At 47.9% G+C, this 16,425-nt stretch overlaps 1 protein-coding gene across 2 annotated transcripts; it reads left to right on the top strand.

The window, feature by feature from the left end:
- The first annotated feature begins 8,871 nt into the window (after positions 1-8,871).
- LOC109578833 (apoptosis-associated speck-like protein containing a CARD) lies at positions 8,872-10,214 on the top strand. 2 transcript variants are annotated; one of them, XM_019988348.2, is made up of 3 exons: positions 8,881-9,220; positions 9,447-9,503; positions 9,851-10,214. In XM_019988348.2, the coding sequence occupies exons 1-3, from the start codon at positions 8,947-8,949 to the stop codon at positions 10,105-10,107; spliced, it is 588 nt and encodes a 195-aa protein (XP_019843907.2). In that variant the 5' UTR covers positions 8,881-8,946; the 3' UTR covers positions 10,108-10,214. The 2 variants fall into 2 exon arrangements, with proteins under 2 accessions (XP_070636057.1, XP_019843907.2); XM_070779956.1 differs by lacking the exon at positions 9,447-9,503 and having other exon boundaries at positions 8,872-9,220.
- The last annotated feature ends 6,211 nt before the right edge of the window (positions 10,215-16,425 follow it).

Raw genomic sequence — 16,425 nt, 5'->3', positions numbered from 1 at the left:
CAAATCTCAGTGTAAATTGCATTCAGCATAAAAACCAAAGTCCTCTTACCCTGTTCGTCGCTGACCTCTCCCCCTGCTCACTCCAGCCTTGCCCTTTGCACTTCTAACCCCTCTGCCTGGAACATTCTTGAAAACCCTATTACTGGAAGCTGCTGCATAGCACAGGGAGCTTAGTCTGATGTTTTGTGATGACCTGGAAGGGTAGGATGAGAGGATGGGAGGACAGCTCAAGAGAGCAGGGATGTATGTATACTTAGAGCTGATAAACTGTTGTACAGCAGAAACTAACACAACATTGTAAAGCAATTATATCCAATTAAAATATAAATAAAACACAGTTTTCGCATGACCACTTCCCTCTCTCCCTCAGATCTTCCCCAATGTCACCATTTTCAGTGGGGCTTTTCCTAACTCCCTGATTTTAAATCTCACATCTTCCTTCCTCGATTTATTTTTCTCCATAACATTTATCACAATCTGACACATACATATTTCACTTGTTAGTTTCTTGTCTGTCTTCTCCTACCAGAACATAAATTTTGTTCACTGCTCCTTTCTAACTTCCAACAAAGTCTGGGGCACACAGCAGTTGCTCAGTAAACACTCAATGAATGAAAAATCACAAGGACTCCCTCTGTCCTTCTCTTCTGACCTCTCAGCATTTTCCTGGATTTATTTCCCCCTCGACCACTCTGTTTCTCTTAGTTTGAGTTTCCATAAGAGTCAGATCAATTGTCCTATGAGAGTAACCAGACACCCCCACCACAGGTGAAAAACAAGGTGGAATTATTTCCCCTGATTATAAAGGAGGAGGCAGCTGTCCCCCCCTCCCCTTCTTCAAGGTCATCACACTCCAACTTTTTGGCAAGTAAATAAATCTCCCCAGAAGCCAGAGAGCTCCTAGCACACCTTCTGTTTTGTGGCTCGCCTCTGAGTTCTGCGGCTCATTCCATCTTTATTTTTAGTTAATTAATTAATTTGGCTGCATCGGGTCTTGGCTGCTGCATGCCAGAATCTTCATTGCATCATTTGGAATCTTTCATTATGGTGCACTCTAGATGTGGTGCTTGGACTTAGTTGCTCTGCAGCATGTGGGATCTTTCTCCTGGAGGAGGAAATGGCAACCCACTTCATTATAGTGCCAGGAAAATCCCATGGACAGAGGAGCCTGATGGGGGGGGGGGAGGGTAGGGCAGGGGGCAGGTACAGTCCATGGGGTCGCTAAGAGTTGGACATGACTGAGTGACTGAATACACACACATATGGGATTTTAACTCCCCGACTAGGAATCAAACCCATGCCCCCTGCATTGTGAGGCAGATTCTTAACCACTGGACCACCAGGGAAGTCCCTCATTCCTTAAACACTTGCCTGTTAAGTTCTTGCATGTTGCATGCTGGCCAGCTTAGGAAGCTGCTCCAGGCTTCCTGGTACCTTGGGGGCTTAATCTGGGAACTTTGCTCAGGCTGTAATCATTTGGGCATCTCAGGAAGAGATAAGTGAGGTTTTATGATTCTTTTGGATCAGAGCAATTAACTATATTAAAAGCTGTATTATATAGCACCATCCTTATGGCAGAAAGTGAAGAGGAACTAAAGAGCCTCTTGATGAATGAAAGAGGAGAGTGAAAAAGTTGGCTTAAAACTCAACATTCAAAAAAATAAGATCATAGCATCTGGTCCCATCACTTCATGGCAAATAGATGGGGAAACAATGGAAACAGTGACAGACTTTATTTTCTTGGGCTCTTAAAATCACTGCAGATGGTGATTGCAGCCATGAACTTAAAAGACGCTTGCTTCTTGGAAGAAAAGCTATGACCAACCTAGACAGCATATTAAAAAGCAGACATTACTTTGCCAACAAAGGTCGAGTAGTTATGTGTGGATATGAGAGCCGGACCATAAAGAAAGCTGAGCACCAAAGAACTGATGGTTTTGAACTGTGGTGTTGGAAAAGACTCTTGAGAGTCCCTTGGACTGCAAGGAGATCCAACCAGTCCATCCTAAAGGAAATCAGTCCTGAATATTCATTGGAAAGACTGATGCTGAAGCCGAAACTCCAATACTTTGGCCACCTAATGCGAAGAACTGACTCATTGGAAAAGCCCCTGATGCTAAGAAAGATTGAAGGCAGGAAGAGACAGGGATGACAGAGGATAAGATGGTTGGATGGCCTCACTGACTTGATGGACATGAGTTTGAGCAAGCCCTGGGAGTTGGTGATGGGCAGGGAAGCCTGGCATGCTGCAGTCCCTGGGGCTGCAAAGAGTCAGACACGACTGAGCAAATGAACTAAACTGAACTAAATTAACTATATAAATGACTACAGATATAATTCTCCTGATTACGTGGATAACCATAGGGAGGTAGGGAGGTATGGCTTTTTCCCAGAACCCTGAGAAATCCAGGGAAGTTCCACTTCTCCAAACAGGAAGCGGGTTGGAGATGAGAGCCCACCTGTAGCATCTTTCAGCTACAATATAAGGATAAGTAGGATAATAACCCCCACTCCAGTACTCCTGCCTGGAAAAGCCCATGGACGGAGGAGCCTGGAAGGCTGCAGTCCATGGGGTCGCTGAGGGTCGGACACGACTGAGCAACTTCACTTTCACTTTTCACTTTCATGCATTGGAGAAGGAAATGGCAACCCACTCCAGTGTTCTTGCCTGGAGAATCCCAGGGACGGGGGAGCCTGGTGGGCTGCCGTCTGTGGGGTCGCACAGAGTCGGACACGACTGAAGTGACTTAGCAGCAGCGGCAGCAGGATAATAACCTCATTCCTGGAAGTTTGTTATGAAGATGAAATTATTATCTAGATAAATAATAAACTAAATAGGTAATAAACTGAGTAAACACCAAGCAGAGTGTTCTGGCACCAACGATTTAGGAAGCTATGACTGCCAGTGTGTGTGTGTGTGTGTGTGTGTGTGTGTGTGTGTGTGTGTGTTCAGTCATGTCCAACTCTTTGGGACCCCACGGGTTGTAGCCCGTCAGGCTCCTCTGTCCATGGGATTTCCCAGGCAAGAATACTGGAATAGGTTGCCACTTCCTCCTCCAGGGGATCTGCTCGACCCAGGGATTGAACCCGCATCTTTTGCATCTCCTGCATCTGTCCACAATGTGAGAGACCTAGGTTCAATCCCTGGTTGGGAAGATTCCCTGGAGAAGGAAATGGCAACCCACTCCAGTACTTTTGCCTTGAAAATCCCATGAATGGAGGAGTTTGGTGCAGGCTACTCTCCATGGGGTCGCAAAGAGTCTGGCACTTTCACTTTCACTTTCCTCCTCCAGGGGATCTGCTTGACTCAGGGATTGAACCTGCATCTTTTGCATCTCCTGGCCTGGCAGGCAGATTCTTTACCACTGAGCCACCTGGGAAGCCCCCTGACAACTGCCACTACAACATTCAAATCTTGACTCTGCTCCTTCCTCATTGTGTGACCTTGGGCAAGTCATTCAACCTGATTTTCTCATCTGTAAAATAGGGATCACATCAGGATTATTATCAAGACTGTTGGATTGTTATGAAGATTCAACAGGCCAATCCATAGAAAACTTTTTGAACAATGTCAGGCCCATACAAAATGTTCAATAAATGTTGACATTGATATTATTACAATTACTACTATTAATTTTTCCAATGCATCTTCCTTACACTCCAGTAGGGTCAATAACACCATCCCCACTTCACCGATTGGGAAACTTAGGCTAAGAAACTGTAACAATGACAAAAGCACAGTCTGTACTAGCCCTGTTCCAAGCACTACACAATTCTTAATCCATTTATAACCTCATAACAATCCCATCATTGCTCCTATCTTAACTGAAGCCATGAGGCACCAAAAGATTAAATGCCTTGCCCCATGTCTTGGCAATCTATGGTCCTTCTGGCCCCAGGGGGGCAATCTGGCTCCAGCAATCAAAGAATTACTTCTGTTGGGGGCAAGGGGTCACGTCACACCCAGGAAACATCTTACCAACCCCAGCTGGTCTGGTTTAGTGCAGGGGGCAAGAAGCTTGGCCTGAGGTGAGACCTGGTGGTTCTTTCCTGCCAGGAGTCAAAACTCAGAACTCTGAGTACTTCCCCCAGAAAAGGAGGGTCAAGGGAGCAGGGATTCCCATGGCTTCCCAGAGAGTTGCCCAGGGCTCCTATCCCCCACCTCCACAAGGGAAAGCCACTCTCCAATCTCCAAGAATGAGCTGGCTCTGGGTCTACCTCCTGGGGGTTCCCTGGAGAAGCCACTGTTCTCAGAGCACCAATACCTGTGGCCTGGTGAGTGCAGACTCCAGAGAAGGGCTGTGACCACACTGAGTCATGCAGCGAAGAGGCAGAGGGTTTGGGAACCCAATCTGAGTGGGTCTGATACCCCTCATCACTTGCTTTTCCCACTATTCCACGGTCTTCTGAATGTGCTCTCTAAGTTTCTCGAGCATTCTGCCAAGAGGAGAATATTAACATTATCCTTTCTAGTATTGCAACATCTGCCCTCCTAAGGGCATGTCCGGACAGTCTGGAGGAGGCTTATGTTCCCAGATGCATTATCTCTCTAAGAAACCTATCATTTTTTTTTTGTCATAAACATACAGTTTTTTTTCCTTTTTTATTGGAGTATAGTTGCTTTACAATATTGTGTTAGCTTCTGCTGTGCAGCAAAGTGAATCAGCCATATGTTATACAAATATCCTCTTGGATTTTTGGATTTTCTTGCCTTTAGGTCACCGTAGAACCCTGAGTAGAGCTCTCTCTGCTATACAGTAGGTCCTCATTAGTTATCTATTTTATACATAGTGGTGTATATATGTCAGTCCCGATCTCCCAATCCACCCCACCATCCCTCCCACTTTAGTATCCATACTTTGTTCTCTATGCTTGGGTCTCTGTCTCTGCTTTGCAAATAAGTTTATCTATACCATTTTTCTAGATTCCATATATATGCATTAAATGCGATATTTGTTTTTCCCCTTCTGACTTACTCCATTCTGTGTGACAATCTCTTGGTCCATCCACATCTCTGCAAATGGTGCGATTTTGTTCCTTTTTATTGCTGAGTAATAGTCCATTGTATATATGTACCACATCTTCTTTATCCGTTCCTCTGTTGGTGTACATTAGGTTGCATTGGAATTTGTCAATTTTTGAAAACAAAAGTGGTACTTTTAGGATGTAGTTTGGAATTTGAGCCCAGGAGTCAGGTGGCTCCATCTATATTTCCTCATGTTTCACCAGGGCAGGCTTTCAGAGGGCTTTCTGAAAACTTCAGTTTCCTCCTCTGTAAAGGGGGACAGACACACATACCTCATGGGGCTGTTGGGAGAATTAAGTGAGATTATGCATGTTAAGTGCTTAGCACATGCCTGGAATATAGTAAATTTGAAAAATGGAAGCTACTGTTACTGTTCTTAGTCTCCTACAGCACCTACCACGAGGCTGAGTACATAGTAGATCTTTAAAATTTTTTCTTAATTTTTAAATTTTTTATTGAAGTATAGTTGACTTACAATGTTTCAGGTGTCCAACAAAGTGATTCAGTTACACGTGTGTGTGTGTGCATGTGCATGCATGTGTGCTCAGTCATGTCTGACTCGACCCCCTGGATGAGGAACAGGTTTCTATGATTCTAGACTCTCGGATTCATTTGTCATTTCATGAAGTCTCACTGAGGCAGAATCTGTTCAGTCTTGTGCTGGGTGCTGTGGACCTGAAAGGGTCTTCAAGGAGCCCTCAGTCTGGTGAGGAAAGCAGAGTGACCAGACAACTGTATGACAGTGAGAAAGGGATCAGAGGGGTATCCAGCCAGTGTGGCCAAGGGATAATTCATTTTGCACAGAGAGAACAGAAAAGCCAACTGGGAAGAGCAGACAGAGGCCAGGCCCAGAAGCCAGCCAGCCAACCTGCATGGTCCCTCAGTTATATGACCTTGGGCAAGTCCTTCAACCTCTCTGAGCCTCTTCTCACTTACAAGAGGGCCACTGTTCCCTATCCCAAAGGGACTGTTGGGAGGCTGAGAAATACTGCATGTGAAGGATCACAGACTATATACAGGGCTCATATTTTTATTATTTCTTAGACAAAGTGACTCCTGATGCATCTTGGAGGAGAGCAGGAACACATCAAGCAGACCAGGAGGGGAAAGAGGCCAAGCAGAGAGCAACTTCCGCACTTGCAGAAGTCCAGAGGCCAACGGTGCTGCTGAGGCAGTTAGCAAGAGCCGTAAAGGCCCTGCCAGAGAGCTTGGACTTGATTCTGGGGGCACTGAGATCACAGGAGGTTTACAAGCAGAGGAGGGACAGGATCAATATGTGGACTAGGAAGATGTAGCCTTCTGGCCACAGTGCACAAAAATCAATGGAGAGGCTCAGGGAACATTGGCTGCTGGACCATAAGTGCCACCCATGGTGAGGATATTGGTACACAGTACTCCCCAGCCCAGCCCATGGAGGGCAGCATGCACATGGATGGGGAGCAGGCCCTGCTACTCTGCCGGAAGCTCTTGAATACGTGTTGCACATAAACACAGCCTCAGTCATTTCTTCATTCAGCAAATCTTCACTGAGCATCTGCTCTCTCAGGCACTCTTTTTTTAAGTCAAACTCTATTTTATTTTTAACTTGTATTTGGCTGTGCTGGGTGTTTGTTGCTGCTTGTGAGCTTTCTCTAGTTGGGGCAAGCAGGGGCTAGTCTCTACTTGCTGTGCGTAGGCTTCTCCTTGCGGTGGCTTCTGTTGTTGCAGAGCATGGGCTCAAGAGCACATGGGCTAGCTGCCCTGCAGCATGTGGAATCTTCCCAGACCAGGGGGAACCGTGTCCCCTGAACTGGCAAGTGGATTCACCATGGGACCACCAGGAAGTCCTCCCAGGCACTCTCTTGATGCTGGAGATTCATCAGTGAACCAGGCAAGGTCCCTGCCCTCCTAGAACTCACGTTTTGGTGGGGAGATGGGTACCCACTAAGCGAATAAATGTCTAATAATGTCAAGATCACAGCACTAGAAGGAATGGCAATCGTTACAACCCAGCTGACAGGGGGAAATGTAGGATCCCTATACCCACCTAGGAAAGAGCCAGGATTGAAACTGAAGACTGTATGGCTTCAAGCCCACAGCAGTGAAAGCATTGAGTCCTAACCACTAGACTGGCAGGGAATTCCCAAAACTGCCTCTTTCTGAAGAGCTTATGTGGAAGGTAGGGCTTCCCTTGTGGCTCAGCTAGTAAAGAATCCACCTGCAATGCAGAAGACCTGGGTTCAATCCCTGGGTTGGGAAGATCCCCTGGAGAAGGGAATGGCTCCTCACTCCAGTATTCTGGCCTGGAGAATTCCATGGACTGTATAGTCCATGGGGGTCACAAAGAGTTGGACACGACTGAGCGACTTTCACTTTCACTGTGTGGAAGGTCCACCTTTAGTTACTGGTATCGTATCTCCCTTGAGCCATGAGGCCTATTCACTCATTATTGATCCCACAAAAGATTTATTGAGCTCCTATAGGCCCAGCACTGTTCTGGATGCTTCAGATTATAACAATGAACTGGACAAGCATATTTACAGCCTATCAGGGAAGACTGATGCTAAACAAATACACAGAGCTGGTTGCAATTTATAGTCACAATTGTTATGAGAGCTACAAATAAGTAGCAGGTGTTTTGAATTGGAGAGAGTCTGAACTTGGTCTCCAGAGAAAGTAACATTTACCTTAAGACCTAAAATCTTGAGAGTTTGTTAGACAAAGTATGAGGGAAGAGAGTTCCAAGTGAAGGGAATAGCATGTGCTAAGGCTTGGAGAAGCAAAGGACCCTGGCACATTTGCGGAACTGAAAGGACAATGTAGCTGGAACTCAGAGACAGAATGGGGGCAGGATGTGGTGCAAGATAAGGCTGGTGTGGTCCACAGGGGCAGAGCAGCAGGGCCCTCCCAGCCACGTGAAAGGCAAGTGAAGGGTTCCAGCCTCGGCTTGGCCTCCAACACCAACCCACACCACCTTGCATGTACTCTTCTGGGTCAAGCCCCTTGACCCCAGAATGGCTCTCTACCCATGACTTTCCCCTCAGCAAATAATTTTGTCAACCATTAGAAGTGTCTCTTGTCATCAATTTCCAAGAAATTCAGTTCCTGGGGGACCAAATCCTGGCTCTCCCAGGAAGTATTTGGCAAGGTTTCAGGCACCATCAGGTTTCCCTGCTGGCTCAGATGGTAAAGAATATCACTGCAATGCGGGAGACCTGAATTCACTCCCTGGGTCAGGAAGATCCCCTGGAGAAGGGAATGGCTACCGGGTGGACTACAGTCCATGGGGTCACAAATTGTCAGACACAAATGAGCAACTAGCACACTTTTTTCAGGCACCATCAGGTAATCCATGTTATGTTGGAATATTTACAAAGTGGACAAAGGCGTGTTATCATCCCCATTTTGTAGATCAGGAAACTGAGGCTCAAAGAGAGAAAACACACATAGTTACCTATACCCTCTTTTTGACACCTCATTTCTCCCCAGTTTGTGGAATTTGGGAAGCTACCTGGTTCTGGCTGTTAGGGTTCTGATTCTATGACATGTGAGAGGGGATGCTAAGATTTAGGGAAACATGGAGATTTCAGGGCTCTAAAATTCCATGATTCAAAGCCCTGATGCTCCAGTAAACCAGGTTCCTGATTTGGCTAGCTAGTCCAAGCCTAGAGAATCAGGCACCACCCATGAGCCCTTTTCCACTGGTCTCCTGGGCGCCCCCCTCAGAGATCAGCCAAAGGATGAGATCTGGGCGCCCCCCGATGGCCAGGAGAGGATGGGAAGGTGCGGGATAGTAGGAAGTCTTACACCCGAGGGCAACGTTCTGGGGCAGAGACAGGAATTGAGAGAAGGCGGGGAGTTTCTGGTCCCGCCCCAGAGAAGGCTTTCCAAAGGGCAGACACCCGGAGTGAGCGGAAGTGGAGCGGAAGGACCCCGGAGACATGGGGTGCACACGCGATGCCATCCTGGATGCGCTGGAGAACCTGACAGCGGACGAGTTCAAAAAGTTCAAGATGAAGCTGCTTTCAGTGCCGCTGCGGGAAGGCTATGGACGCATCCCCCGGGGGACCCTGCTGCCCCTGGATGCCGTGGACCTCACCGACAAGCTCGTCAGCTACTATCTGGAGGCGTACGGTGCCGAGCTCACGGCGCTTGTGCTTCGCGACATGGGCATGCAGGAGGTGGCGGAGCAGCTGCAGGAGACCATGAGCAAGGGTGAGCACGCCCCCGCCACACTCCTCCGGGGTCCAGGCCAGTCTCCCTTCATCTGCACCCTCCTCCCAGCCCTGTTTGCCTCTCAGGGCACTTTCGCTTCCTGTTCCTCCTACCCCTTCATAAAAACTTCTCCTGCTGGGGAGGCTTCCTGCACTGCGTACTGACCTTGGCTTCCAGACCGAGACTTCAGAAAGAATTGGAGACACCATTGAGCATTTTCTTACAGGCCCTAGAAACGTGCTAGCCGAGGTCAGGGACCCTCTCCAGAAGACAGCCAAGCCAGGTAAGGCCTTCAATCTCTGATCTCACCTACCTGGGCACCTCACCAGCCCTGCCCCACCACACCCCTGCACAGCCTAAATCTGTTGTCAAGGCCAAGAGCATTCAGGGCGTGCAAAGTTAGGCCAACTCTTCCCACTCACCTACTTACACTCCTGGGGCCAAGTCTGGCTGAAAAAGAGGTAAGGTTAAAATGGAAGCCTGGCATCCCACTCTCTGTAGGTCCTGTTGAGCCCTGCCCCTTGGGTTTGCATTCAGGGCAACTTGAAGGAAAAGTGTTCAAGAGGGACAGACAGGCTCCAGTGCCCACCCTGGGTGCCAGCTCCGCCCCTCTCCTCCCTCTCGCCCCAGGACTGCACTTTGTGGACCAGCATCGGGCGGCTCTCATCGCACGGGTCACAGTCGTGGATGGGGTGCTGGATGCCCTGTATGGGAAGGTCCTGACAGAGGAGCAGTACCAGGCAGTGCGGGCGGAGCGCACTAGTTCGGACAAGATGAGGAAGCTCTTCAGCTTTTCTCCAGCCTGGAATATGACCTGCAAGGATCTGCTCCTCCAGGCGCTGAGGGACACCCAGCCCTACCTGGTGGACGACCTGGAGCAGAGCTGAGGCTCCTTCTCCAGCAATGGCTCCCACATACCACCCCTGGCTGTTCCAGCCAACTTATTTGGAATCTCTGATTTTCTCATACACAATACATGAAAATCCCACTTGTACTTGGTGTGTTTTCCTACTTGCAGCCTGGAAGCACATGTGGGCCTGAGCTACATATCCACGTGCAGGGCAGCAGGCTTCCCAAACACTTCACCCTTCCTGCCTCAAGTCACATGGAATAGTCCCTCATTCACCATTTGGTGGCTCCTTCGATGCCACCCTAAAGGGTCTGCCCTTGAGACCTGTGAACCATGAGTTAACCTTGTGGCCAAGGTCTAAAAATTAAAATAGAGATACAATCAAAGGGTCTGGAATTGTGGGGGGCCGGATTTGACAAGGAAGCCTGGCATGCCGCAGTCCATGGGGTCACCAAGAGTCAGACACGACTAGGGACTGAACAAGATCTGACAGATGCATTTAGAAACAGACTAGTCTACAAAGTTTCTCTTTCATTTTTCATAGGGAAAAAACTGCAAAATTAGAGCCATTTTCAGGAGAAATGATGAAAGTGAAAAGTGAAAGTGAAGTCGCTCAGTCATGTCTGACTCTTTGTGACCCCGTGGACTGTAGCCCACCAGGCTCCTCTGTCCATGGGATTCTCTAGGCAAGAATACTGGAGTGGGTTGTCATTTCCTTCTCCAGGGGATCTTCCCGACCCAGGGGATCGAACCCGGGTCTCTCGCATTGGAGGCAGACACTTTAATCTGAGCCACCAGGGAAGCCTAAAAAATAAGAATACTGGAGTGGGTTGCTATTCCCTTCTCCAGGAGACCTTCCCGACCCAGGAATTGAACCTGGGTCTCCCGCATTGTAAGCAGACACTTCACCGTCTAAGCCACCAACAGGAGAACACAAAGCAAGTATTCCTAGGGTTCCTTCAGCCACTGACACCAGTGGGCTTGGCTGCTCCCTCCCACTCCCTGCCAAAAGGGATTATAGGTTACACTTTGCCCAGAAAACATGCCAAACACAAAAGCAAAACTTCAGGAAATGACTTCCAGCAGCTGTTTCTTCTCTTGATGGAATTGTGTCAACAAAAGAAAATAGTATTTATTTCTAGAAAACAGCACCTTAAGGAGTCTTTCCAGAGGCTGTTACGGAACCAGCATCCTAAGACACATCCTGGGTACACTTTGCACCCCAATTCTTTCTGGCTTGGAGGAGTGGATGCAAAGCAACAGGCAGACACCAAGGAGGTCAGATACTCCATACACAGGAGTCAGATCATCAGACTTGGGGATGCAGGTATGACAGTCCAGGGTGTGCCATTCACAATGACACCAGCGCAGAATGAACAAAGCCGTATGAAGGCTTCACTTGGAATACCTTCCCTAGACACAAGAACGAGCAAATGCAGTGTTTATTCTCCACGCCCACCCCACCCCCACCACACACAGTCTGTGAAACGTTTCCCTACTCTGATTACTGAATCACTAGAGCAATGGGAGAAAACAAGTGGTTTGCTGTAGGAGGAAGCTACCAAGAAGCTAAGCTAATGGCCACTGTCAAGGCTACGCAGTCACGTGAGACTGCTTCTAATGGTATTTAGGACTGACCAAGAGGAAAGCTGAGCTTCCCCCAGTGTCCCCCTCAGTCCCAACACTCAGGACCCCGTGGACTCATCTTGTCGCTAGCCACCCAATAAAATGAATGCAGGTGCTCCCCATTGCATCTCAGCCCTTTTCTGCCAAGTCTTAAATCTATAAACCAAGGCTTATTCAACCTGAGACATCTGTTCACTTATGTTCTACAACAACCTTACCACTTTCCAAACCAGAAGTTGTCTTCCTTTTACTATGCTTGTACCCTGGCATATGACAACAGCCGCAGCCTAACCAGAAAACAAGAAACCCTAGCATGTTCCATAAGGCCCAGATGGAGTCATTCTTTCAGCTCACATCCAAATACCTTCACTGCCCCCATCTGGTTTATTCCTTCATGTCTTACCCACAGCAGGCCTCTGACCTCCCTGCTTCTGGTCAAACACCATCAAGGGCCTGAGTGATCAAAACTGATGATGGAAACGGACTCCCTCCTAACACTAGGACACCTGAGCCCGCCTTCTGGCCGGACCCTGAATAACCCCATCCAACCTCTCCTGCCTTTCTCATCACATAGCCCCGGATCCCAACACTGCTTCCTCACACCCCATGCCCTACCTAGCACACCCTGGGCCCTTAGACCTGGACACCTTGAAACCCCGCCCCGGTCCTCACATGCCCACAGGTGGCCTTCCTCTGGGCTCCAGCAGCACTCCCACCTACTGCCCTGTGGTAGAGCGAACCACACTGTCATATTTTTACACTGGGCTCCCCCATTAAACTCCCCCCAAAAGACAGCTTTTCAACCTGTGTCATGCTTTGAATTTGAAAAATAATAAATAGCAGTTACTGTGTATGTCTAGTGTCTAATAGGTAATTTTTTTTTTAAAGACTTCATAGAAACTTAATGTTATGGAGATGGAGCCATAACTAACACTTCCCTGCACAGCAGATGCTCAAACAGAGCAGCTACGAAATCCAGTACAGGCCTGAGGCAAGACAAGGGTCTAAGAAACAGCTCCCCTAAGTTCAAAGACTTCTTGGGGGCTTTCTTTTTCCTTTTTATTGGGGTGGGGAGGGAGGGAGAGTAGGGTGAGGCTCAGTTCTACCAGCCACAGCATACTAGTTAAGGACACAACTTCTACAGCCAAATAATATTCAAATCTCTGGTCCACCTCACTCACCAGTTATGAAACGTAAGGTCAGTTTGTACCTCAGCATCTCCAGCTATAAAGTAAGGATAACAGGACGTAACTCATCACCTAGCAGCAACTGGCCCATTAGTGTCAACAGTGATCTCCAGGATACTTTTGTTCCTAGTTCAATGGCTCCAAAAAGCACCGGAAACAATGGACATTTTCTGCCCAAACCTCTAAGCATCACAAGACTGAAATAAGAGCAAATGGAACAAATCGTCTGTGTTAGCTGGGCCTGTGCTAACTAGAAAAACCCATATGCAGGGCCCAGCCTTCCCTGAGTGACCTTTTTCTTAGCTCCTGGCTCAAACTGTCTACAGAGAAAGTTTTATACAAAATCAAGTTCCCCTTCACAGAGGGGGCAGGGGGTGGGGGGTGGTGAGCAGACGAGTCCCTACAGAACTTCAGAGTCTGGCTCTAAGAGTGTGCTGCTCAAACAGCACCATCAGCATTGCTAGAGAACTTGTACCCCACAGGGACCTCCAAGCTAAATCAGAACCCACTGCCAAGTGGGTTCACATGTATATCCAACTTAAGACACATTGCCAGAGAGGACTTGCTTTGCCACCTTGGTCAGATGGCCAAGGTTTGCAGAAGCCAGCCCTCCTCGTGGCTCCAATGGTAAAGAATCTGTCTGCAACACTGGAGACCTGGGTTTGATCCCTCGGTCAGAAGACTCCCTGGAGAAGGGAACAGCAACCCACTCAATTCTTGCCTAGAGAATCCCAACGGACAGAGGAGCCTACCAGGCTACAGTCCATGGGGTTGCAGTCAGAAACTACTGAGCAACTACACTGCCACTTTTTTCAGGGATTTGGCTTGCTGGTGACTCAGACAGCAAAGAATCTGCCTGCAATGCAGGAGACCTGGGTTTGATACCTGGGTCGGAAAGATCCCCTACAGAAGAGAATGGCTACCTACTCCAGTGGGCTTCCCTGGTAGTTCAGCTGATAAAGAATCTACCTGCATTGCAGGAGACCCTGGTTCAATTCCTGGGTTGGGAAGATCCCCTGGAGCCCAGAACAGCTACCCATTCCAGTATTCTTGCCTGGAGAATTCCATGGACAGAGGAGCCTGGTGGGTTACACCCCATGGGGCCAACGAGTCTGACAGGGCCAACACTTTTCACTTTCATTCAGGCAAAGAGCACACAGGATGGGGCCACTCCCCTTCTACTTCTGGGAAACAAAACAAAGTACCCATGGCTGATGTATGGCAAAAACCATTACAATACTTTAATAATCCTTCAACAGAATTTTTTAAAAAGTGGCCATCAGGCTAAATCTTAAGACAAGTTCTTAACCCTGAGTGGTCTGCACTGCAGAGCCCCAAGGATCCTGCCGGGAACAGCCACTGAGAAGCAGCGCGGGTGCAACGCTGCCACCCTGTGGCACGCCTGCAGGACGCTGCCTGAAAAGCCTGGCTCCTTGTTCCCTTGTTTCTTCTTCCCTGGTTTCTTCTCCCTCCTTGGCATTCTCTATCCAGAATCGCCTGAGCTTGGTCCCCCACTACACAAGCAATCTCCAATCAGACCCCATGGTCCTAGCTCCTTTTTTGTCTCCAATCTCCATGTTGCTGGCTCTCAATCGTCCTTCCTGTTAAAAGAGCCCTCCTCACTAGCACCATTACCCAGATTTAAGGTTAAAACCACAATCCAACAAGCTGAGAGCACAATCCATCCAGAGCACTATTCCCAGACCCAATCTCATGACACTTCTGTTCCTGCCTCAAAACTGTTAAGAATTTTTTAACCAATTAAGGACCAACCTATGTATAGTAAAGGGAACTCTGTTCACGTCCCAGCCTGGATGAGAGGGGAGTTTACGGGAGAATGGATACATGCGTATGTATGACTGGGTTGCTCTGTTGTGCACCCAAAATTATCACACGTAATTAGCTATATCAATATTAAAAAAATAGCAATTTTAGATTCAATGGTCTCCTAAAGCTTTAACAGCCAACACCATAAGGATTGTGAACCAGTCAACTTCTACAAGCCCAGAAGTCAAACCTGATGGCAAGTTCCACCTGACACTACTTCCTCAGTTCTTATACACCCAGAACACGAAGACCACTGCATGGGGGAGGTGAACAGATTTTTGTGGAAACCTGTTGTCTAAAATTATTAACAACACAAAAAGTTAAAGATGGAAGAGTCAGTTTTGAGGGCCCAAAGGCAGGAAAGGTAGTCAGTTCTGGAAAGGCTGGAGAGCAATGGCTGCAATGGACCCAAGCTGAGCCCCCGAGCCTAGTACTCGGAGTAAGACCTGGTAGAAAACCCCTGGTAGGGAATTCCCTGGCAGTCCATGCTTCCATTGCAGGAGGCACACGTTCAATACAGGTCAGACTAAGATCCCGCACGATCTCATAGTACGGCCAGATAAATTCAGTTAAAAAAATTTTATTAAACCCTGGTGGATGATTGACTCAATGACCTAACCTCTGCACTATATTGTCTGAGCTACTGAAATCCAGTACATGATGGGGGGCAAAGGTGAAAAAGATTAAGCAATCAGGCAGTGGCAATCAGACCTGCAGCACACTTCTCCCCACCCACCCGTAACATTCTCCCCCTGGCTTCTTCCTAAGTTAGCCTGTCCCAATTCAGAAACGCCAGATGCCTAGTGCTTCCAGACTTCAGGACATTTTCGGTAACTCAGTTAACATATATTCTTTAGAACTTAAAAGACCAGCCTACAACCCTCATCAGAATAACATGACCGACTACCACCAGCCAGGTGCTGCTTACAAGGAAATACAGGATCCAAAGTTCAAACCCCTCAGGGTCTATTTTTTCCACCAAAGGATGAACTGGCACTGGAATCAACCACCAAAACATTCCCTCAGTTGCTATTTCTCTCTTCACCCATCTCTACCCATCCTCCTGAAAGTCCCCCGAACTAATCTACCCACGAGACACTTGGGTCTTTTACTTGACCACATCACGTCTTGGTTGTAGCACACAGGACCTTCGTTGTCACGTGTGGATCTTAGTTCTGACCAGGATCAAACTCAAGCCCCTTGCACTGGGAATAGTCCTTAACCACTGGACCACCAGAGAAGCCTCAGGACCCTATTTTACTGAAGGTGAGGCCAATCACTGAAGCCTTTTAAAGGACAACTAAATGCTAATAATCCCACTTACTCCCAGAGCTTGGGTGAGACCCGACTCACCTCTAACAGCAGGGATAAAGGAACCACAATCAAACCCTAACACCAGAATCCTACCAGGTGAAGCACCCATAAACCTCTCAGATGTGCTCGTGCCATCAAACCAAACATCATTTTAAGATAGATCAAAAGCAGAAGAGGGCAGGAGGAGAACCACTGCCATTTTCTTGGCTCTAAATCTCAGGGATTCTTATAAGTACCAAGTTTCACAAGCCAAATAAAAGCACTGCCTGGAGAACCTCAGCCATTCTCCACCATTCTTGACAGAACACCTCCACTCAGTAGGGAGGGTAGCTATTCCTTTGTACAAAGCCACAGCCTCTGTCTCAGATCACCAGAGGTTTGAGGATGAATCAACTCTTAAA

Source organism: Bos indicus, chromosome 25 (assembly GCF_029378745.1).
Source record: "Bos indicus isolate NIAB-ARS_2022 breed Sahiwal x Tharparkar chromosome 25, NIAB-ARS_B.indTharparkar_mat_pri_1.0, whole genome shotgun sequence".
In the NCBI taxonomy this organism is placed as follows: Eukaryota; Metazoa; Chordata; class Mammalia; order Artiodactyla; family Bovidae; genus Bos; species Bos indicus.
Note: the sequence above shows the minus strand (reverse complement) of the source record. Positions and strands in the feature narration are given on the sequence as shown.

What these genes read in the sequence shown, in the direction of transcription:
- LOC109578833 (XM_019988348.2), top strand. Translation starts at nt 8,947, where the DNA reads ATGGGGTGCACACGCGATGCCATCCTGGATGCGCTGGAGAACCTGACA. An exon ending in GCAGGAGACCATGAGCAAGG is followed by an intron (nt 9,221 to 9,446) that starts GTGAGCACGCCC and finishes ATTTTCTTACAG; the next exon opens with GCCCTAGAAACGTGCTAGCC. An exon ending in CCAGAAGACAGCCAAGCCAG is followed by an intron (nt 9,504 to 9,850) that starts GTAAGGCCTTCA and finishes CTCTCGCCCCAG; the next exon opens with GACTGCACTTTGTGGACCAG.